Below are 25,181 nucleotides of genomic sequence, written 5' to 3'. Positions count from 1 at the left end.
TTAAGACAAATATGTTACCTACGAACACGTGCAGCGTTTGAGTCGTTGTGGTTTCTTCCAGTCCAGATACAGACGACACATTTCACTGACAAACACATAACACACGTGGGCTGCAATTAATACTTTAAACAATAAAATATCTAAGCTTTAAACTCTCTCTTAACAATCCTTCACATCCAAAGGACTATGAACGCCGAAGCCTCATTGAACCTTTTCTCTGAGCCCTAAAACCCTCCTTTAGAAATATAACAAATAAGCTATTTTATTAAAACACACAATTCTTACAAATATTGACACGACAGACACTCGAAGCTAGACGGTTGCAACCAGCTGTAAACACGTTTGGGTCGATCCAGTGAGCAGCACAATCTCATCGGCAAACATGGGACGCCTGGCACCAGTGTCAGTGCCTGATGAGGGTTAAAAACTCTTCTCGGGTCTTGGGGTCTTCCCGGAACACGCCTAACATGGTGCTTGTTACGGTTTTGCTGTTCATTTTCTGTACTCCTCGCATTACCATACACATGTGCCTAAAGAACAAGGAGCGGAAATCTCATCAGTGAGAAAACCAACGCACATCTGTAATGACATTTTATATCGAAAACCTGGTGTTAATTTCCTCTCGCTTTGTAGGTTATGACCAATCCGACTCTTATTATTAAAATGGATTGCCTCAGATTCTGGACCCCCATTTTATGAAAATTATTGGGACTGCACTTTCATATTGACTTGCAGTGGTTAAATTGCAATATTTTTAAGAATGATTTACTTTCTAGTCTATGTTTAAGTGTTGCTTCCCTAATCCGGTCACTTGTGTTGTGTATTCGTCATTGTTGAATGTATGAGTAGAGGAGTCTGGTGTTGATGTTGTCTGCAATCCCTTGCCGTTGTGTTGTGTGTTAATTGTGTTAATTCTTTGCTGTTTCCTCTATTTGTCAATCTCTCTTCTCTTGGTAAAGCGGATCTATAGACTATGCCCAGTGTTCTCTTGCATCGTGAATGGGGTGTTGTGTCGTGACTGGTGGTACAGTTCATTGGGAGACCCCCCCCCCCCGAGGACCACCTTGTGTAGACCTTGTGTAGCCAGCTTTCACTACAAGGAAGGCGGCAGCAACAGTGAGGGACATCCTGCTAGACCCCCCTGGTTACCGTTACAGAGATAATATCCAAACATATTCACTTAATAAGTGTTCTATGCTATATTAAAGTGTTAAGGGGACAGCGGAGCCATTCCTGAAAGACTTCCGCAAGAAGCAACTTTTAGCTTTTTTCCATATTATAATTTTGATGGCCTGTTAACGACCACTCGTGCGGATAATGAAGGGGGGATTTTTACAGCAGAATTTACTTTAATAAATCATACTGCTGTTTGAAGTCTTAGGAGCAATCTGTCATGTAGTCTATGAATTGTAACTGCGATAGTTCTTCTCGTTGCAACATTTGCTGTTGGGATCACCTGACAATGCATAGACTTTTTTTTTTTTTTTACTCCTGCCCTTAAGAGTATAAATCTGTTTTTGTCAATGATTTCCATGCGGCATTCAATAGATGTGGATGTTCTAATTCCTGACCAGAATGCCTGTGCTGGGCAGATCTGCAGAATTATTATTAATCATTATTAAGCGTCTGAATAAAACACTCGCTGGAACCCAACACTGGTTTGTAGACACAACCATAATCTGGATAACTAACAGTATAACAAATATTTAGAACATACGTGGCTTCAATGACCACTCCGACACCAGATGGCTTCAGGGCTTCTGTGATGGCTATGGCGATTTGTTTCGTAAGGCGTTCTTGAACTGGGGAAGAATAAGAAGCAGTCTGAAAAGATGAAATCTGATATCACACATTTCTATTATTCCGGTTGTCATTACATTACTAGAAAAGAATGACTATTAAAGTAAACTCAACATGTCTATGATGGAGCCCAGAGATTGCTGGATACGTGGCTGCTGCAAAGGGGGCCAGAGGCTGAAGAAGCCAACCAGCTGTATACGACGGCCTCCAGCGCATGGAGATCTCAAGGAGCTCTACTGCCTTGCAATGCCTATTTCCATATAGTTATTGGGAACAGGGATACGCGACCCTCATCTGCCGCTGAAGTCCTGTGATGTCTGCAGCGTCTAGAGCAGTGGTTCTCAACCTTCCTAATGCCGCGACCCTTTAATACAGTTCCTCATGTGGTGACCCCCAACCATAAAATTATTTTCGTTGCTACTTCATAACTGTAATTTTGCTACTGTTATGAATCGTAATGTAAAGATCTGATATGCAGGATGTATTTTCATTGTTACAAACTGAACATAATTAAAGCATAGTGATTAATCACAAAGACAACATGTAATTATATATTGTGAAATATTTATTTCTAATTACAAATAAATGAAATTTTGTCTTGAAGCATGGTGTAGCATGGGTAACAGTATCTGCACGTGACAGTATAGATAGAAGATCCCGCTTCACAAATAAGAGTTTAAAAAGTCAAAATTTAATTAGACCAGTTAAAACATGATAGACAAAAAAAGAGGGAAAAAGAGAGGTGCTCAAGTGATTGAGAGAAAATACGCCAACGCGTTTCAAACCTTACGGTTCTTAATCATGGCTTAAATGTATGTTGCTGCTACTGCACCTTATATATAAATGACTTTGTCTAGAGATTGATCTATGCTCACGCCCCCTCGTTAACCCATAATTAGTCAACACAGGGAGCGGGTGCAATTGATACAAATCATGGCACACATGGAAATTCTACACTAGGTGATAATTCCGGTACGTATAACAAATGAAAAAGATTCAACTTAATAATAATAATGCATTATATATAAAGCTTAATATATGCTAGGTCATTTCTATAATTCATGCCCAATGGAAATCTCGTGTCGAGGCATAAAATCCAAAAAGCTTCCCTTAGGCGAAGAGCACGGGACCAATCTCCTCCCCTTTGTAGGGTATTATACAATACCCTACAGGATGTCAACCGATTTGTTAGATCGCTGACAATTAAACATTTTTTTACGGAGAATTCTCCGAGTCATATTAATACTGTAGATTGTACGAAGACAATCCAAAGTGAAATCAATATTGTGGGATCTAGTCAACTTCCGTTACATTCTTCATTCGTGGATAATGTGTCATTACTCAGCCTTATATATCTACAGTCTGATCAATATCCAGAAATGGATTCATTTATTGAAGATACTAAAGACAGATTCAAAACTCCTAACCCATTCTTTTATCCTATAAATTCCCGTACTAAGTCGACGGACACATTTCAGTTTAAGGTGGAACAGGACCTTAAGCAACTAGACGCCAGTAGAAAAAACTCAATTAAAAATCTTACCAAATGTGGCGCTTCAGGAACTCAAAACTAATCCCTATTTGAATATTCGTGGAGCTGACAAAGGAGGAGCCACAGTTATCATGGACAGGGCACTATACAAGCAACTTGTTCTTGATATCTTGCGGGACACATCTACATATAAACCAATATCTCACAACTCTACTGAGCTTATTAAGCAGAAGTTGAAACACATAGTGTCTGAGGGCCTCTCCTTGAATATTCTCTCTACTCAACAACAGGAGTTCTTGTGCCCTGATTTTCCGGTTTGCCCTGTTTTTCATGCGCTGCCTAAGATTCACAAAAATGTTTTCCCCCCTGCCCTTCGCCCTATTGTGGCGGGGATAGCGTCAGTACATGAGAGACTGGGCTCATGGATGGATGAAATGCTTCAACCTTTAGTTATTCGTACTATGGGCTATATACGAGATACTAAATCTTTATTAACAGCTATGGATGTTATGCCATGGTCAGATGGCTGTTCATGGATGTCATGTGATGTCTCACTTTATTCTTGCATTCCCCATAAACAGGCTGTGGTTGCAGTTAATTTTCACTTACAGAAATACAGCACATATAGTATTTCTTTACAATCATATGTTTTGAATGTTCTACGATTTTTGTTAGAACATAATTTTTTCAGGTTTGATAGCAATTTTTATTTTCAAATCACTGGTTGTCCTATGGGTGCAAAATTTTCCCCCACTTTGGCGAATCTCTACATGGCCTACTGGGAGGAGAGTCATCTATATGCGGCCGCCAATCCGTTTACATCTTGGATCAGCTGGTATGGCCGATATATAGATGACCTCCTCCTGGTATGGACAGGGCCACGTTTTGAGGCGGATACATTTTTACATCATATTAATTCTAATGAACTAAATCTTAAATTTACATTAGAATGGGGTAGTAATACCATTAATTTTCTAGATATTTGTTTAACTGGTGACGTGGTTGGAGCAAAGGTGGTCACGTCTTTGTTCCGTAACCCATGTCTGGGAACAGTACATTACATGCTTCCAGTTGCCACCCTCGACATGTAATTCGTAATCTCCCTGTAGTGGAATATATTTGAGCTAAAAAAGAGCCTCTTCAAATGAATTAAGTTATGACATCACATGTAATGACATTACCAATAGACTCAGAAGAAGAGGTTACGTAGTGATTTATTATTCACCATAGATTCAGATGTTTCATCCTATAATCCCCAAAAATACGTTAATTATGATCCAAAGCATATTACATTTTCCACTGCATATAGCACTGAGTTCACACATAAAGGATATTTTAATCAGGCATTTACCGGTGCTTTATGAAAATGATATCCTCAGTGAGATTCTCAGAAATGGTGTTAAAGTAGTAGCGAAAAGAGGCTGTACACTACGTAATCAATTGTCTCCTAGTGACTTTTCAACCAGTGATAATGTACGCAGTTGGTTACATCTTAAAGGATGTTACAAATGCTCTAAACCCAGGTGCAACTTGTGTAGTTACATTAAGAAAAATAATTTGTTTAGGTCACTAAGTAATCGCAAAAGCTACTCTATAAAAACTTTCATTAATTGTTATACAACGCATGTCATATATTTAGCAACATGTACTTCATGTAATGTACAATATGTCGGGTGCACTACCCGAAAGTCTAAAAGACGTATATATGAACACATACATAATTTAGATACAGCTCTTTCTTCGCTGCGATCCATGTCCGGTTTATCCAAACATTTCAGTGAAATACATAATGGTAACACAACAAATTTAGAAGTAATAGGCATAGAACGCGTTCACCCCCCCAAAAGGGGAGGAGATTGGTCCCGTGCTCTTCGCCTAAGGGAAGCTTTTTGGATTTTATTCCTCGACACGAGATTTCCTTTGGGCATGAATTATAGAAATGACCTAGCATATATTTATTAAGCTTTATATATAATGCATTATTATTATTAAGTTGAATCTTTTTCATTTGTTATACGTACCGGAATTATCACCTGGTGTAGAATTTCCATGTGTGCCATGATTTGTATCAATTGCACCCGCTCCCTGTGTTGACTAATTATGGGTTAACGAGGGGGCGTGAGCATAGATCAATCTCTAGACAAAGTCATTTATATATAAGGTGCAGTAGCAGCAACATACATTTAAGCCATGATTAAGAACCGTAAGGTTTGAAACGCGTTGGCTTATTTTCTTTCAAACACTTGAGCACGTCTCTTTTTTTGTCTATCATGTTTTAACTGGTCTAATTAAATTTTGAATTTTTAAACCCTTATTTGTGGAGCGGGATCTTCTATATATACTGTTATTTGGATTAACTGAGGATATGGCTCGCTCGGCTTTCTATCCCGTGCTCCCTGCAATTTGAAGCGTCTCTGCAAAACATCTGAATGGTGAGCTGGAGTTATTTTTGTTTTTTGTTACATTAGTATCTGCATGTCGGCGGACCCGCCTGGAGACGGATAGAGGAGCAGTGTCTCGGTTCCTAAGGCCATCGGAAATGTGTTTTCCGATGGTCTTAGGCGACCCCTGTGAAACGGTCGTGGGTCGTTCGACACCCAAAGGGGTCGCGACCCACAGGTTGAGAACCGCTGGTCTAGAGCATCAGGCAGGGCTGTCTCCCATAGTTAGCGTATGTATTGCTATTGTATACAATCACAGAGCCCTTGGCAATACAGTGAGAACGGCGGGCGGGGGAGGGGAGAAGGGGGAAAACTAGAATCAGACAACAAGCTTGGTTGATCTTGATGGACATCTCCATCTTGTCTAATATATAGTCTCAATAGGTCACCCGCTACTTACAGAACCCCCCCTAAAACGTGTGTCCCCCTTCAGCCGCGTCAGACGTTGGTAAATGGGATCAGTATAGGGTCATGTATCGCTGTATCTATCAGGGATAATTCATTTTCTATTTCATTTCTTAAGCAAAGAAATATAGGTATTAACCCTTTGGCTGCCAGAGGCAAGTGAAAACCTCTGCGGTTAGATTTTGTACTGGGCTAGGTTGATAACGCTCGTTCGCTGCCAGAAGTCTTTAAAGCACAGAGGTCCTGTTCACTGTCACAAGAATTCACATCAAAGCAGAAGGCCGTTCGTATCTTAATATGTACCTTTGAACCATGTAAACAGAGCATGGAACACGCATGCAAACACCGTGATAAGAGCGCAGCAGATAACCTTTTATGTCATTAAGAAACCTGAGCATCTGAGTCACGGCTTTCTAAACTGTGTGCCCGTTACGTTTAATACAATCAGAGCCGAGAGCGTATTAGAAAAGCCAAATTCAATCAGGATACATTAGATTGGGTCACTTACCTTGCAATCTTCTGCTGTAGATTTCTACAATCCTTAAATACAAAAGAACACAAATAATGCACAAGCAGTAAGCTTTCATCCTTAAATGATTTCTATTACAATAATAAATATATACAAAAGCTCAGCTTTACTCAAACTGTGATAAATGTAGAAAGCAGAAATCTGTGAATGGGAAAAAAAACAAACTACTAAATATAATGTCTGGTAACAGACTCTTCTCAGCCCTTGTTGGACAGCCTTTAATTAAATAAACCTACTGCGTGCCTTATAATTCTTTGTTCCAGACTATTTCTTGTTCCGGTGTTAAACCACATCAATGGATGTCGAACGTCTGGAATATTTATCCGAAGGTAACTCAAAATATTTCAAACAAATAAATGAATGAACAAAAAAAATAACGCAATTTTTGATACTTTTTTGCAGCGCAGAATAAATCCGTCTTTAAACATCGCTTCAAACAGATTAAATGTCAAATAATAATTGGAACAGTCACTACTTCATAGGTCATACGCTAAAGAGATAAAATGACAAAATCTTCCGGGAACACCCAGGCTTTGTTTTCGTGACGTTCACAACGTGGCGTTAATTAAGTCAGCCGTAAACGGCGTATCGGAAACCATCTGCTTACTGGAGATTATATTCTTTTAACAATAGGTGGTCTTTTTATTAAACCATGGCTTGTTCAGCCTATTCTAGAAATGCTAATTGTTGGCTTACAAAATATATGTATATCAATGATAGATAGCCCTGGGACTGCATAGAATATTTAACATCCTATTTAAGTTATAATTAAGTCCTTCAGGGACTGCAGGTATCGGAGGGGGCAAAGATGGGTCCCCCGCCATGCCCAATAACAGCCGAGTGAGCCGGGGGCCGTATAACCTGTTCTTTTCAGGCAGCAGGATGGGTGGTTGGGAAAGCAGTAGGAGGAAAAGGATGAAAAGGTTGAGTGAGCAGCGAAAATATGACAGAGCAGTAGGTGAGAATTACAAGTGGTAAATAGCGAGGGGGGGACTAAATAAAGACTGTGGTTAAGAGGGGGAAGTGTTTGGAGGAAACGTGGGTCAATATAAAAGTGGGGGCTTCCATGGGTAGTCAATGCAGTGACGTGTGTATGTATAGATGTAGCCGTGCCATTAGCCTTCTGTGAGTATTCTGGGAAGGAGGGGTAACTGACTAGGACAACACATTTACCTTGATAAATGAGCCTGCGGCAAGCCAAATCACTTATGAATAACCCAGACGGCTGTTTTCACCCATCTGGGATTGATTTAGCAAATGAATCGGCGTAATGAGTGATCCGTCACTTACCGTGCAAGCTTGCTGAGGCCGAGAACCTGTTTGTTGGGGAGATAACCGATGTGCACCTGCGAACGAGACGTCATTACAAGGATGGCAGGAATAGGACAGAACACGATGAGTAAAAGGGCTTTAATACTATTGATAAATAAACGTAACCCCTTCAAGTGTCACAGAAGTGAGCAACATATTGCCTATAGTGAATGCAAACAGATTTAACTGCCCTAGGAGTATTATTCTATAAGGAATATCCAGCAGCTCATAGGTCCATAGGAGAACATTACGTATTTCACTATTTAGCTTTTGACTGTATTCGTTTAATTTCCTCTTATTTACACAAAGACCTGAAGAACAAACAAAAATTCTCTATCGTTTTTGCCAGGAAACCTTTTAAGTCTCCTATGATCCCTAGTACTGTTGCTTGTGCATGCGCAATACTGAACAAACAGTACTGAATGGGCATCAATGGGCAACACTGACCCCCGAAGAAGAAATGGGCATTTCTGCTGTTTTAAGCATATCTTCACTGTGGAATATGTGGCGTCGGGCGGTAGGTCCAGGAGGATCTCCCCAACCGGCCACTAACACTATGGAGGACTGTGACAGGTCAACAACTCAACAAATTGGAAATGTTTGGATATTTTAATGCTCTGACACAGAGAAATGCGTTGTGAACTGGTGACTCTTCTATTGTAACGATCAATTCAGTTCATTTTAATTTACTTGCTGTGGTTTAAGTTCAAATTAGGAAACACATTCCGGAGAGCAACAGACTGGCAACAGAGACATATTATGGTTCTCTGATCAGGTCGAATCTGTAACATCATGAAATCTAAGGACCAGGCTGACTGATTTTAATACGAGAGAACATCCCCGGGGCGCTGTCTCTTATCCGTCGTCGTAGTCATAGGGACGATGGAAAGTCATGTGAGGGGAAAGAAAGAAAAGAACTTCATCCTAGGAAATAAAATGCTATAATGTTATAGCGATTGGAGGGCACATCATTCATTTTTACCGTTTAATTGGAGAAGAAAATAATTCTGTACAGTACTGGTCATTCATAGGTTTTCCTGTCAACATTTTTATTTTTGGTCATCTGTAAATTAGAATTTTTTTTTTCTACACTAAACAAAAACATTGAATTCTAAAAATGTCATCTCCAAACAATTTATTCCAACCACATTCAGATCAACATGATTTATTATTATGTCGTAGATAGATTACCTTTCCAATGAAGGGAACTAAATGATGTTCACACATGGAGAACATGTCTATGTCTTTCACAATCACCATCTCGTCATGGTCTTCATCAAAGATGGCGTCGTTCAGCACATCTGGAATGATAAATTTTAATTAGTAGGGCCCGTTGTACAGCGCTGAGGGATGCCTAAATAATTATAGAATGCGTAAACAGAAATGTGATTCCGATATAAAGATTCCAATTTGCCCATTTTTACAATCTGATTAGTTAACATGTCTGCTTGGACTCATTTTAACATTGAGGCTCATAAGTATATTTTGGCAGGTCCGGGCTAGGGATGACTAGGTGGCTCTGGCACCTTAAAGCCAGTAGCCACCTGAAGACTTAGCATGTGGTCATACTGGAGCAGAAGTATCGATGAGTATGTGGCCTAACTGGCCAGACTAGGCCTTATACATAGGAACTTCCCACAGTAGACTGGGAGATGGGGCTTTCTTGCATGGAATGGAGGGGGCCGCCCCAGGTACTGCACGCCGAGCGCTCCCAGGTATGTTTATAACCTTTGTGGTAAGCGACTGGGATTTTCGCCCACACCATCTTATTGGGTAAGGATCGGTAGTGTCGTGGGCCTTATACTGAGGTTCATTATATCAAGTATTGCTTCTCCGCGGCTTGCAGTAAAGTGATTGTTGCAATTATTAGTACAAAGGACAGGAGCAGCTCACCAGTTTGGGGAAAATGACATCTGCCCCCCCTAAAACACTTCAAATATCGTCTTTTGGTGGGGCACTTTTGGTTTAGAGGGTGTGGTTATGGGTGGGGCTTTACCAACAATTTTAATGTGATTGATGGTTACCTTACCAACATAACTAAATAAGGCGTTTAGAACAATAATGTGTTCCTTTACATGATTTTAACCATATTTTGCGGGTTATTGGGACTTTTGGGGCTGTAGAACTCGGATGTGCTCATCATCTGTTTTCTGTTTGTTTACCATAGAGGGTACATTGGGTGATTAAAAGGATTGGGTGGGGGCCCTAGAAGTTCTAGAAGTGGCACTTTGATGGAACGCTACAGTCTCTGGGTTAAACCTCTCGAGAAATAATATAAATAAGCGGCTGCATTGAAAAACTTGCGGCATTTATCAGTTCATCTGTATGTAATAACAGAGACGTCCCTTAATAGAAGCCGCTCATTCATAAACATTCGTCTAATTCTTTACCGTTGATCTTTTGATATTCCTGGCAAAGAATGGGTTAAGCAAGAATATTGCCTTTATCACGGCCGGCCGTTTCAGAGGCGTTATATTGATAAATATAATATATTATGGATCCAGTGCTTCTCATATCTGTGAACGTGGTTGGTGACGGGGTATAGGACAGAACCCTGCGAAGGTTTAATTTCCTGTAGGCTATATCAGTTGTGGACAGGTAACCGTGGAAACGCAAATCTGCGTCATTTTCCTTTTCTCATTAAAGTAATCACAGCCTTTCTGCCCGCCGCCGTTTGCTATTTAATTTCCCCACAAATTTGCGGAAGTGGTAAATTTAAACTAAGCACCCAGCAATAAAAAGAAAGAACATTTTGTTGTCTTAAAAACGGCTTTTATTGTCCTGGCTAAGTACATAGTAAACACACGGCGACGATATTCTCTGATCTATAAACCGAGAAGGGAAACTACGAGTTTTGAATATTTTGGTAACCAATTATTTTATGGATTCTTTTATGACTTCAATAATTTAGGATAATCAATTATTATCACAAAAAAAAAGGGAAATTGTCTGAAAATAACGGCATGGTAAATTTTGCTTATCCGTTATATTTAAGGTTTTTTCTTTTATTTATTTTGTTTAGCCAGACCAAAACATCAACTTACTTTTAATTTACTTTGGTCTATTTAAAATTGTTTTCAATTTACTTGTTTAATTATATATTTATATATTTTTGAGAAAATAAAGGCGCCAGATACTTAAATTCGAATGGATCCGCTATTTCAATCATATTTTGATAAAAAGGAACATTGTCCTATTATTAAATCAGAATATAAACATTATATAGGGGGTCCATGGCCCCCCGCTAGTGACATCACTGGGTCCGAATTCTGCTGTACGTTGTTTTTAATGCTCGGCAGGCACACAGTTTAATACGGATTGGGACACAGGGTTCAGCTTTATTGCTACAGTTTCTTTTTTGAGATTTTATTTACCGAACAAGTCGTGTTCAAACAAAACTCTTTTATTTTGTTAATGTTGTCGACACAGTTTGATCCAGACTCGAGGAGCATGTCACGTCTGACCAAACAAACTCCAGCTGCTGGCGACGTGCGCTCATGCATAGACCTTTCAACAAGCGCAGTCAGCGGGTGAATAAAAACACGAGAGACGGGCGGCTCGCTCTATCGTCCACAGAAATTAAATGTCTGCGAAATTCTCCATTCTTTATGGGATTGAAGGAATTAGGGGAAATAAATATCGGCAAATATTTCTGTACCTCCACTATGATGCCGGCCTCTTCCTGATTCATTCGCCATGGCGTGGGGGTCTAACTAAACGGCGCCGTGCATGCACAGAAAGCAGCGTGATCCATTTATAGTTTTATTTTGTATAAAATGCATATTAAAGCAGACAAAGTACTTTAACATGTATTCTAATTAAGGGTGCTGTCAGCAGGGACCCCAGACCCCCAGGACAACACATGCTTGATTATGTGATTGGATAGAACTAGAAGGATCATAGAACTGATCTAATCCAAAAGTCGAGAGGCTTTACTATAGGGCTATACCAAAAAAGATGTAAGAGGGGGCATTCTGCATAACTCAGTAAAATGGATGTATTATTTATTGTTTAACATAGTGCCATCATATACCACAGTGCTGTACAATGGCTAAACATAACAATTCGATTTGCACAGGGCTCTGTTAGAATGAATTACAGATTGTAAACTCCTCATACGCCTCTTGCTCATTTTGTTTGGTGTTGTAAATAAACGGTGAGCTTCAGCAAATGAAACCTGTAGACCTTCTGGGTGATCCGAGCTCGAGACAGGATATTAAATTCTCTGCCTACAGAATCCTGTTTACTCTGATAGTTTTCATTCAAATATTGATATAAGACACACATGAAATACCCGGCACTCCTATAATTCAGCATTGACCAAGGTAAACATCACTGCCCTCTGTGTCTTTTATGAATAGTGAATGAATGAAGGCAGCGAAGGTCACAAAAGGGAAAGGTGTCAATCAAGTTCAACCCACTGTAGGTTAAAATGTTACCAACGCACCGTCTTTTATCTCTGCCTAGAGATCAGCGATCCGGAGGAAGGCAAACACAAAAAATCAGCGGCAGCGTGGAATTAAACCGCTTGAGAAAAAAATCCTCTTCCTCCATATAGTCTAAATGTTCCAAGGGGGACCTGTTAATGTACTGGCCAAAAGAGACCAACGTGCTACCCTTTAAATTGTGATACCTACCAAACATAACGAACTTATAGAAAGAGGGGCAGATAGGGACTGGCATTATCCTTCCAAAAAATGGACACTCAGGAGGTATGAGGTCATCCAGCCTTGGCATGTCACTTGCCGATACATCTATAAAGAGAATGGATGTTGAGCGGCAGAAAAGACTCTGTAGGTGCCGTAGTAAGAATCCGAAATCAGACTCGCAAATAAAACATTACTCAGCAACGTTTGTTCCACCATGAGTGGCAACGTTTCCATCTATCGTTGGGAAAGATCCCGTAGCAGGATTGAAACGTTGCCACTCACGGTGGAATAAGCGTCACTTTGTAGCCGAGTGTTCAGTGGTGTCGTTTTATTTGTGTTGCCGATTCCTGGCGCCGTCTTCCCTCGCCCTGTGGTCACTAACTGGTTGCTCCGTCATTTTACGTTATATTCAATAATGAAGCTTAGAGGGATTTCCGTATTATTATTCCAGATCGATTGCGGCGAGCCAGCATATTCAGGAGCGTGAGAATAAAGAATGAATGACGTATATAAAAATGAACAACAACACATAAGGCATATGGGTGCACCGCTTGTAATAATTAGTCACTTTTCAGCAGCGATCGGAGCTCTGTTCTCCGTTTATATGACATCACATGTATCGCACATTGCTATGTATTTGATTAACGCACACATGTATCTGCGGGATACATGGCCTTTAGAATAATAATAATAATAAATAATGGTAACCCATAATGAGATCTCTCTCTATAACAAGGCGCTGAAGGGAAACAGTATGTATTGCTGAAGACGTATGAGGTAGAGAAGCGCTGGTGAGTCAGGATCAAGCATGAAGTATTCACTTCTCAGGACTAGAGCATCGCTTGGGGAAAACTTAGTAACTGGTCATCTACAAATATTCGTAGGGATTTCAGAACTAACACTTGGAGCAGGATCAGACTGTAAGGTATTTAAATTGGTCGAAAAAGCCAAGTTGTAATAAAAGTAAAAGGAGTGAAATCAAACACACGACGCACATTATCCATTCACAGAATGCAGCCTTAATAAACACGATGAATCCAAAAACATACAATCTGAAAACCAAAGTGCTCCTCAACTTAAAAAGGCTCCGTAAACTCACAGACTTGCAGTAAGGTCTGATACACGCTGAAGAGCACGCATGCGCATCTCGAGATGGGCTGCAGGAGAAGACATTTCTTGCGTTGTCCCTAAAATGACCTTGAGAAACCTAAGTGAGCTTCTGCTTCAAGAAGGACTAAGGGGGCTCCTTTAATGAGAAAGTCACATGACTGATTTAATAATTCATTCTGAAAGGCCCACTCGATTAATGAAAACTGAACTATTTACCTCTCATGCAACCAACCACGTTAGTAAACGCGCCCCTATATTTTGCTATAGAAGAGGGTAGGGTGCCAATAAAATTATAATTTAAAAAAAGTGAACATAATTTCTGGTGTTTGTTTCTTTAAATAACACATCCTCTATAACTGCAACAGAAACAATTTTAATAGTAACTAGAAATATTTTCTTTATTGGTAATATTTTTAAGGGGCAGAACCGGGGCAGTTTAAGCAGCGTTTCAGTGGCCTCATTGGTCTACGAAGCTCCTCAGGGGCTGTGATAGCTCAAAGTTATATTACTATAATGAGGCCAGTAGTGTGATAAAGTGTTGCTTAGTTTATGTATTATTATTATTATTTTTCCCTTCCTCGCTTGCATTAAAGGGGCACCACAGCCGTGACATACATGGGAGACGACAGGTCTCTAGAAATTTACGTGGTTCCCCTTTACAAATGCATGGGGGAGGGGGGAGTTCTGCGAGATATGCATTTGCCCCCTTCACGTTATATGGGTGGGATGTATTTGGCTGAACACATCTCCTTGTATCCGATATACTCACAGCTGGTCAACCCCAGCACTGGATCACCACACAAGACCCCCAGTGAGCATGCATGGAAAGTACTGACATTGATTTAAATGGAAGCACTATTCTGCCACTGATTGGCTGCTTCGACCAGCCAATCAATGGAGAGAATCCGCAAAGAGAAAAATGATTTATAATTTACTTTTCAAAGACTGCATATGAGAGTACTCACAAAGTACTTTAACACACATTCTTCTCTAGCGAGGCTGCCTGTGACATTAAACTGTCCCTTTGTGTCCCATCACCCAACAAAAAGAATAGAAAAAGGTTTCAACAATCGGTGCATTTGATCACATTTTTTGGGGCATTGACGCACAGATATAAACCAACATAATTTAAAAATAAATGAATAAATGTAAAGTTTGAGACGGCAGGTTAATGCGCGGAAATACTTTTTCTAAACACAAGAGATCGATAACAAAATCACATCAGTAATTTCTAAGAAATTGGTAAAAAGCGGATTGCCAGTCCCACACACTAAGTAAACGTATTTAGCATTGTCTAAATATTACAGAAACCAATGTACACATCTACCGGATTTGCATACCATGGATGAAAAGTTCTTAACTTTTCTTAGCATCTGCATGATTATTCCTCCCCATTAACTCTTTAAGGACCAGGGCTATTTTATGCTACAGGTCCAGAGAGGTTTTAGTGTTTCTGTTGTGTCTTTCTTCAACTGTTATTTCCATCTTTCCCATTTAACCATTTTCATATACCTAAGCCATTATTTGTTATTAATACAATCTTAAAAAGTGTTAGTTTTTTAAAAATAAATTATTCACACTTTTACATGTATATAAATTATGCACAGCTATTATAAATGGGATAAAATACCAAAAATATATTCATTAATTAGCGCTGATTGGGGAAACCCTTTACTCCTATATAATTTTCACATGTTTTAAGTTTTCAACAAAAAAATTTAGGTTGTTTAATTATTTTAACCCTTACCTAACCCTAATTCCACACTAACTACAAAATATAAACTACAAAGTGAATATAATCCCTTAGGGTCAAATTAAAAAGATATATAAAATCAATGACAAAAAATACATACATATTTTATTTCTAAAACTTGGGTTTTGGGACACAGGGGAATGGCGATTTCTTGCTGTTCTCTGCCACTGGCCACACAGGGGTTAAGATATCTCTCACCTTTTAAGTTGCTGATCAATCTATAGGTATTATTGAATTTAGTTATGCTAAAAGAATAATTTCCTCAACCTAAAAAATTTTGAAATGTTTTAATGCAAGAAATTATATATATATATATATATACATACATATACATTTGTGACTTTGTAAACGGTCAAAATGTTAAATTTAATGATAAGTTGAGGAATGAAGAATTCCATGTAATATTCCGGGATATACTTTGCATTCGATAAGCTTGTCTGGTTACATTTTAAATATTGTCTGGCTGTTAATTGGGGTAGATTCCACTTTTTCTTTATCATTTTGAAGGATGTGCTGCCTAATTTTATAGTATAACTTGGGTCTCAATCCACTTTACGTGGCACCTAAAGGGTTAAGCAGTATTTCTTAAATTTGATTACAAACCAGAACATCTAATATCAACTTTTTTGGCCTTAAAGTTCTGATTAACTACAAGAATTGCAATTCATGCAAATAGCATTAAGTATGAAGACAGACAGAAATGGAAGCGCCCAGGTACAGGGTAACACATATAGCGGGTCCAGCAGCTGGGGTAACTGGTGTAAGTGGTGTAGATGGGCATTGGGGTAACTGCTGTGACTGGAATAAGTGGGCATTGGGGCAACTGGTGTAAGTGGTGTAGATGGGCACTGGGGTAACTGGTGTGACTGCTGTAAGTGGGCATTGGGGTAACTTGTGTGACTGGGGTAAGTGGGCATTGGGGTAACTGGTGTGACTGGGGTAAGTGGGCATTGGGGTAACTGGTGTAAGTGGGCATTGGGGCAACTGGTGTAAGTGGTGTAGATGGGCACTGGGGTAACTGGTGTGACTGCTGTAAGTGGGCATTGGGGTAACTGGTGTGACTGGGGTAAGTGGGCATTGGGGTAACTGGTGTGACTGGGGTAAGAGCACTTACCCGATATTGTCTCCTGATAGCCCTTTGTAAAGAACTGCATCGCAGTCGCTGCCCTCCAGGGGGTTTTTAGCAGTCCCTGCCTCCCAGGGTCTTCTCCGAGCGCCCGGAGGATGGTGCTGTATGCGGCTGCCAGGGAGGGCAGGTTCAGCTCGTTGTCTTCCTCGCTGCGGGTCCTCTCCTCCTTCCAGCTGTCCACCGGTGGGGTGCTAATCCCAGACCGGCCCTTGTCCACCCGGCTCAGGGCAGTTCCGGGCTCTTTCTTCTCCTCGGGGATGAAGCCATTGCAGTTGACGGGTCGCTTCTCTGCCAGTGTCCGCGGCTTGCCCGGATCCATGAGATGAGAGGCACGGGGGGCTTACGGGGTGATTTATCAGAACGTCTGCCCGGTACTGCTATACAACGCGACACGACTTCCGATCGGCTATCCTCTAACCACAAGCCCGGTATTTGCACGTGTATTGGGTACTTTCAAGCACAGGTTATACTTGTAGAGCGGAGCCCTACCGTGACCTCATGCAACAGCCCCCACGGTGGGCACGCTGGGCACACTGACTCCGGAGACTCTGCGGATGGGCTTCTCACTATGTCGCCGGGACAGACTGGCTCTGGGAGGCTGGATCTTCTGAGAAGCCCCGAGGATACGGGAGAGAACCGGGGCTTTCCCGCAGGGCGTGTGGGGAACGTCTTGCACAAGTTCCGCTTGGGACGGTTCTGGGGATTTTACCCTGGAAGGATCCGGAGAGAAGAGACCGAGGCTCACAGCTGTACTGCCCTGCCGAATAACGCCGGCTTCCATCCGCCTTATATAACACCTGCCGAGCCCACGATTCCGAGGCTGCTGATTGGTCAGAGCTGTGCGTGCGTCACCGGCGGCTACTACTAATAGGATCAGAGAGGCAGAGGGAGAGGGAGAGAGGGCGGGCATCTGGATCAGGAGAGAGCGATACCCTCTGCCCCAGCAAACCGGGGAAAGCGCCCACCGGCTGCCGGATCATCCGCACGGCCCATTCAATGTTTATTTCCTGGCAATTCATCTGTTTTCTGGGGTGTTTATTTACGAAACTAATAATAAAATGTATAAAAACAAACATCCAGTGTTTAACCCAAGATACACGGCGCAGGTGCATAACAAGCAGGTGTCCGACGACCACAGCGCCCGCGGGGTATCATGACCCTGGGGCAGTATGGTAGAAGGGAGATCTGAGGAAGATGCACTGACGGTGGGAGTGTGTGTATGTGTATGAGTAATTGGTAGTAGTGTTATTGTGTGTATGAGTAAGTATATGGTGTTGGTGTGTGTGTGTACTTGACAGTAGTGTTTTTGTGTGTATGAGTAAGTAGATGGTGTTTGTGTGTGTGTGTAAGTATATGGCAGTAGTGTTATTGTGTGTATGTGTATATGGCAGTAGTGTTAGTGTATATGTGTAAGTAAATGGTGGTAGTGTTATTGTGTGTATAAAGATAGGGGTGAGCTGGGTGTGGCATTTCTTTGCCCCCCCTCCTCATTACTAAAACATATGCATATACTAACACGCAAACTCCCATCATATACATTTACACATACATATATATATATACATACACTATCTCTCTTCCTCCTCTCCTACAGACACCACTGACCCTAGGCTCACCCCCTGACACGCTAACACACAATCAAGCCAACCCCACACACTAAATACCGTATTTGCTCGATTATAAGACGAGGTTTTTTTCAGAGCAAATGCTCTGAAAAATACCCCTCGTCTTATAATCGGGGTTGTCTTATAATCAGACCTCAAATAGGTCTGACTATGAGACGACTAAGATCCAGATCCCCCACAGCTGCAGGGGACCTGGATCCTCCTGTCTCCGTGCCCCCCTCACCGGTGCTTCTGAGTCCCCGGTGTGCAGCTGGGGCAGCGTGTAGATGTCTATGAGATTCGCGTAGACAACTTACGCTGCAGCGGGAAGGAGGTGTGGCTAGCAGCGGGGGTTGTCTGCGTCCATCGCACAGACCTTCCCCGGCTGTCAGAGATCAGAGTTCCCGGCACCGGTAAGTTTGCAGGGGGGGGGGGAGTGTTAAATGGGGGGCTTAAGGCATTTCTGGAGGCAGAGTGTTCTATGAAATGCCTTTTAAGCCCCTTAATGCCACTCTGCCTCCAGAAATGCCTTTTTAACTCTCTATACGCCACTTTGCCTCCTGAAATGCCTTAAACCTCCCTTTATGCCACTCTGTCCCATAATATGCCTTTCAACCACCTTAATGCCAGAGTGAGATATAGGGGTATAAGGCAGAGTGGCACATAGGGGGTCAAAAGGCATATCATGGGGCACAGTGGCATATAGGGGGTATAAGGCATTTCTGGGGCAGATGTGCATAACTAGGGAGGCAGGTTGGAAAATAGAAGGAAATAAAACCAAAATATTTTTCTCAATCATAGCTTTTATTAAAAAAAATAGTTTACATGAATTAACATTTACTGGTAAAACTTTTCCTATAGGGTCATCTTATATTCAGACTCTTTTTTTCCTAAATTAATATTCAGATTTGGGGGGTCGTCTTATAATCAGGGTCGTCTTATAATCGAGCAAATACGGTAAAAACCTTTACTCACCATCCGGCGCTCACTTCTTTGTCCTTGGTCTTTTTTCCAACCGTACAGTAGCTGCTTATAAAAAAGAACTAGTAAAAAATAACAGTAAACTTGACTGATATTTATCTAATAAATGCATTCTTACTCTCACAATATATTGTTTGCAAACCCTGGAGGCAATGCTTTTTTATTCCATGTTCGTAGTGGGAGCGCATGCACATAGGGTATTGTTTTCTGTATGATACAGGCTAGATTTGGGCGTAGGACTGAAGTTTTTTTGTACCCCATTATGACGGAACCCTCTATCACTGGGGGCCCTGGAGAGGCTTCTGTGTATAGGTACAGTGGGGGGCAGTTCCTACCGATTTTCCCCCCAGGTAGAGGTTTTACCATACTTCCCAAATATTAGATGCTCTGAGGACTGCGGAGCTGATATTGATTTGGGATCGGTCCTGTTCTTTGCCAACACAGATGTTTTGCAATTACTTCTGGGGGGAGCTGAAAACATGGGGGGGGGGACGCAGGGAAAAGTACCTAATCTCATCACTTGCTGAGGGCATTATCTCTGGTAGACAGCCAGGGTCTGCAACCAGGGAGTCGCTCGGACTATCCAGCTCCGTGACATCTGTACATCTTGTGTCTACTGCCATTTGATACTCCTTGTGTTTTATTATTTTATATTTATATTAAAACGGTTGCACTTCGTCTCCAGACTACTCACAAAGACCACAGCGTTCATTTAGAATAATTAGCACTATATAAGAAATAAAAACACAACTTGCTGAAAACCTTTGCTCACCTCAACAAAATCCCGTCTTTTGCTCCTATTATTGGGGGAAGGAGGTGTCCTCATACATTCCATTCACTGGGCAGCAAAGGTCTTATTTATACACCAAGCACATGCCAAAATAAGCTACTACTGGCCAACGGCTAGCGGTCTACCTGCATGGGCCACCAGCCGACCGCACATAGATAACCATTTCCTTCTCACTTGGCAATCTATGTGACCAGCACCGCCGCAGGTCCATGCTTCCCGGCTTCTTTATTGCCAACTTGTTGGTGGCTTCGGTACCCAGTCAACTACCGAGTGACTGTACTCTATTTTGAGCTAAGAAACGCCGATAAATGTAGGGACTGGAAGTAAATTGATAGGTTCTGCATTCAGAGGGTCAGATATTAAACTCTGTACGAGACTCAAACTCGATTTAAAAACTGGCCTTAGAACTAATCATGATATTTACAAGACAACAAGTGGTAATTACTCCTTACATCTGCTCTTCTCAAAGCCTTTCGGGATAAACATTTCATTTGTCACTCTATAGGCCCCGTGCCCCTGCATGTTTCAGATCACTTAAGATAAAATAACACTATTGATTCCAATTTAATGATATTTGTGCGATGGACCCAGTAGCCAGGCAACATTTCTAAGACCGGTCAAGAAAATATCCTCTGTCATTTAGCTGTAATTGCAACAATGTCTAAGTGCCTCTCCTGTAGCCTCAGCCAGTATGCGCCCCATCGCTGGAGAACGAGGCGTTTACAAACAAGTGGACGTCAGAACAATTTCTTGGGCCCAGAAAGAAAGAGGTGCTTATTATGCATCGACACACTTCAATTTCTGTTATTCCATTGTGGCTTCTGGTTTGTTTTTGCCTCTTGATTTCAGCAGTCATCGATAATCCAGCGGGGCATTTGAGAGTCAAAACAGAGGCCACTGATGTACAATCAATAGTTTGCGACAAGCAAATGTTTGCTATGAGCAGGCCCATTTAAATGTCCAACTCCCCTGGAAGATTATTTTCTTTGGAGCTAAGTACATTTTACTGCGTGTAAATCGGTGCATGCATTCCGAAGATGTTGGAGTTAGAATATTAGACTTCTGTCTCGTTTTTCTCCTCCCCTGGCTGCCTCTACTGAATGCACAAAGCATACCTAAGTATGCTTCTCGCACACGCCTGCATTGCTCCCATTAAAGGCAAAAAAAGTTGAAATGAATCACAAATGCTATGCATTTTAAATAAAAATAGGGCTTGTTCCTTTAACAATGTCAAATGTTGCCTCCCCAATGTTTTTTAACCCCTTAAAGGACAATGGGTTGTTCTTAAACCCAATGAAAACGGGGATTGTGAGCCCATACAAAAATCCAATCCTAGTTATTGTAAAAAAAACCAGTAATAATTAGCCACCAATCTAGTAATGAGGAGAGAGTTCAAAGCTCTTCGTTCTCCTGCTTTAGATGACTCACATCTCGGCAAAACCATCAGCAATCTAGTGCAGATAAGAGCGGTAGGAATGCACCTGGCGTAACTATTCTTACAGAACTGATATGAACATGAATAGGAACAAGGACCACTGATACCGGGGCATTTTAACATCCCATTTATAGACAGGTACAAGACCAATAGGCATTGTGGGTGGGGCATAGCCAAGTGGGCGGAGCATCGGCACAATGAGTTAGTATGGTAAGAACGAGTATGTGTAGCAGTGAGCTGCACCCCTTCATGGCATGATTCTGCCCCGATAGAAAGAAATGTAAACTCCAGTAGAGAAGCTGTGTAGAAGTGTGATATGGATATACAGGACTCCGTGGCAGTTATAGCGCCCTCAAAGACGGCGAGCTTCCAAGTTCTGCACTTGCTGCACCAACAGATGGCTTGTTGGTGGCTGCAGTCGGCCATCCTCAAACTGCGGGGTACCAATGGCGCTGTCTACTTAAGTTAACGTCATGGTGTTTTGGCAGCTCTGTTTAGATAACTTCATAGACGGCTAGCCGGTTTAAGCTACGAGCCCCATCACGGTTAGAGACCCGACAACCAGCTGTGTGTAGAAGCTGCAGTCTTGACAGGCCTTTGCGACAAGACGAATCTGTTACTTACAGCAAAATGACAATCAACCACACCTCGTTTCCTATAAGCCAAAAAAAAATCACCAAGCGGCAAACCAAATTAGCTCTACGGTAACGGGAAATAACGTGCAAAGCAACTTTAACGTCTGGCCGTCTTCCAGACACCATTGTTTATTCAACCAAAATTAAATTTCCTTAATAAAAAACAGCCCCGGTATTGCATCACAGCAGACATCACGCATTGCATCCCCAAGCCACAATAAGCACAGCAGGAGACCACGTGATTTCACCAGAGATGAATGTGTGGCCCCCACGTTAATTCACAGGACTACAATTTATTCATAAAGGCTCTTCACATGGCTCCAGTTTCTTTCACAGAAATGTTTATAGACATAATATGCAATTCAGGACTAAAAGCAGAAAATTATGTTCCTCGGAAAACCATCAGTACCTTCAGTTCTCTTCCATTTATTTCATTAACAAACACATTATACAGAAACATGTAAAATAATATCCCGTCTGAGCACAAAGGATCCTTTGGAGACACGGAGACTTACCCAGCCTTTCTTGGTACACAATTTGGAAATATTCAATTATCCAAGTAGAATTCCAGAACCTCACAACCTCCGAGCCAGACACATTTTACAAAACATTTGCCACATCTTACGTTCCCTTCACTATTTCATGGCATTGGTCAAAAAGTACTTCTATATCTTTGGCTCCCTCCATAAAACTATTTCATACGACGCACACGTTGTTAAGCTGTTGATGATTGGCTCTTTGATGGAATGAGGCGAGAGGGAGAACCTCAGGTCTGGAAATTGGTCAGATGCCACCAGCCTCAGCTTCCTCAAGGTCAACCTTTAAATGAAATAACTCCAAACAGGGGTGGTTCTGGTGGTTCCCGTGTGCAGTATTTCTTTGGTGAGCTGCCACTACTACCCCAGGATCACATAACCCCCACTGGGCAACTCCGCTACCAGGGGAACCCGAGTGGTTCCCCATCATCTTAAAAAAGGGTACATTTTCCCTTTATTCATAGAAACTCTACAGTTTGGTCTTTCGTGATTCACTGAATTTGTGAGCTGGAGTGTTTTATCTCGCCTGAGCTCACTGTTCAATGAATAAACCTCACATACAAGTTTAACATACGTAAAAACCCTGAAGATCCCATCTGGAGGTAGGATCTTCATTGCCCTTATAGTGAATTACTTAGGACATACTTTTAGATGATGACATACATGAAAACCCAGTCACCTGTCCTGAAGCAGAGAGCACACTTCTAATGGTGCCGGCAGGCGTGAAGTAAAGGAATCCTAATCTGCTCCGCCAGACATCGCTTGCTGGATTGTCTATACAGCCCGATGACACAACTGGAACCTTTGCCTTGAGATAGAATGTGAACAATGTGTGAGCAGAAGAAACATCGACCCATTTAATGATAGCAATTGCTAAAAGCCCAATATAATAGTATTATTCACACACTAAGTATTGTATAGGTGATTAAACAGCTAGTCACTTTAATTACGTGATAATAAGGTGAGATTGTGATCCCTGAATGCAGTATAAAACTTACCAATGCCTAAGGGATGAACCAAGGACAGAGATCCCAGCCAGTAGGTTCCCAGCCTATGTCAGACAAACCTTCGACACGAAAAAGGTCATCTCATGCACAGATCTACCCCATATTTTTATTTTTATTTTAAACTTGGTTTGCTAGGTGGATATTATATGCCCCTTGTCTCTGTTGGCCAAAGAGGACAGGGGAAAGAGACTTTCAGATGGTTATTGATAATTACAGCACACAATTTGGGGTCTCAAGATTTACTAGAGAAAGGGACTAAAACTTTCAGACACGTTGCACCAGTTAAGACATTAACCCCTTAAGGACAATGGGCGGTCCCTAAACCCATTGAAAACAATGTATTTTGAGCCCGTACAGATACGGGCTTTGTCATTAAGGGGTTAAAGGAGCAGTCGCATACAATTTGAGATTAGTGAAGCAAACTACTTGCCTCACCGAGCCCTTTGCGTTAAAACCTTTTATTTTACTTACAGAATTGATCCACTTCTTCTGAATGGGAATTTTGAGGTTCATGTTTTTTTTGTCTATTTGCAAATACATTTTATAGTTGTTGAACACTTCAGATTCCACCCTTTATCGTATGGGGAGAGGGTCAACAAAGCTATTTAAATAGGGAGAATAACGTCCAGTCTTGGTCAGAATTGAAGGCATTGGGGCCTATTCGCTAAAGGGATAGCTGTGGTATCCGCTCCCTCACTTCACTATTAGGAAGGACCAGGCTTTTTGGATTTCTCCAGCAAGAGGAGCAGAGAATACAATATATAATTCAACGGGTGAAGAGACTCACTCATTTAACTATACATTATACAGGGCTACCCTAGATCTTCTTGCATCAGAAGCTCACTAGGGTTGGACCTTCATAATGTGTTGCAAAGTCATGGAGCTGAAACCACAAGTTTCCCATCAACTCCTGGCTAGTGAATTATAGTGAGCAGGACGAGGCTTGTATACATATGTTCTGGCCACATGAGAACACTTTACATGTCAAAATGTACCATAACCTTCAGTGTGTTTTTACTGTATTCTTAAGTAATATTTGCAGTTGCTTGCTTAGTTAATACGAGTTGCTGTGTTTTAAACGTAGCTCAATGTACTAACCAGATGAACAAGAAAGTGTCACACACCCAATAAGAAAGCTTGCAGAACGTACAATTCTTAAGTTTATTTACAACAGTTACATTTTCTCTAGAAAAAAACTCACAACAGTAGAAGAAATACACACAAGAACCTCAGACACATATATGAGAACATTTTACAAGGGTAAAGATAAACGAGGCGGATACTCCGACAATGTCCATCTTTAGTATCAGCTGGAACATCGTATTTGGGGGAATTCTGTAGACAACCAGAATGGATTGAACCCGTTGTTTTAATAAGCGGTGGCATTTAACATATTGAATGAAATTCCTAACTTCATCTGTAGTCAAGTTTGACTGTGGCCAGGGATGTCAGCTTCCATGCCAGGTTTAAAGCACCTTTCCAAAAGCACAAAGCATAACCAACGCGTGTTAACAGGTGGAGAAGCGTGTTAGAGCTTCATCTATTTAATGCAGCATGATGGACCTTCCTCACAA

At 41.4% G+C, this 25,181-nt stretch overlaps 1 protein-coding gene across 1 annotated transcript; it reads right to left on the bottom strand.

The window, feature by feature from the left end:
• Positions 1-403: 403 nt before the first annotated feature.
• Positions 404-16,938, bottom strand: LOC149279470 (GTP cyclohydrolase 1-like). Its single transcript, XM_089501158.1, has 6 exons — positions 16,605-16,938; positions 9,170-9,279; positions 7,958-8,013; positions 6,647-6,678; positions 1,718-1,802; positions 404-530 (listed from the first exon to the last, which is right to left on the bottom strand). The coding sequence occupies exons 1-6, from the start codon at positions 16,936-16,938 to the stop codon at positions 404-406; spliced, it is 744 nt and encodes a 247-aa protein (XP_089357284.1).
• Between the last annotated feature and the right edge of the window lie 8,243 nt (positions 16,939-25,181).

This window comes from Sceloporus occidentalis, unplaced genomic scaffold (assembly GCF_023333645.1).
Source record: "Sceloporus occidentalis isolate IW3139 unplaced genomic scaffold, rSceOcc1.0.p SCAF_165, whole genome shotgun sequence".
NCBI classification, from domain to species: Eukaryota; Metazoa; Chordata; class Lepidosauria; order Squamata; family Phrynosomatidae; genus Sceloporus; species Sceloporus occidentalis.
This window is presented reverse-complemented; position numbering and strand designations above follow the sequence as displayed.

Bases quoted from the DNA above. Each gene is read 5' to 3' on its own strand.
- LOC149279470 (XM_089501158.1), bottom strand. From the start codon at position 16,938: ATGGATCCGGGCAAGCCGCGGACACTGGCAGAGAAGCGACCCGTCAAC. The intron at 9,280-16,604 runs GTAAGTGCTCTT...TTATCATTCCAG, and splicing joins CTATCAGGAGACAATATCGG to ATGTGCTGAACGACGCCATC. The intron at 6,679-7,957 runs GTAAGTGACGGA...TTTGTATTTAAG, and splicing joins GGCCTCAGCAAGCTTGCACG to GATTGTAGAAATCTACAGCA.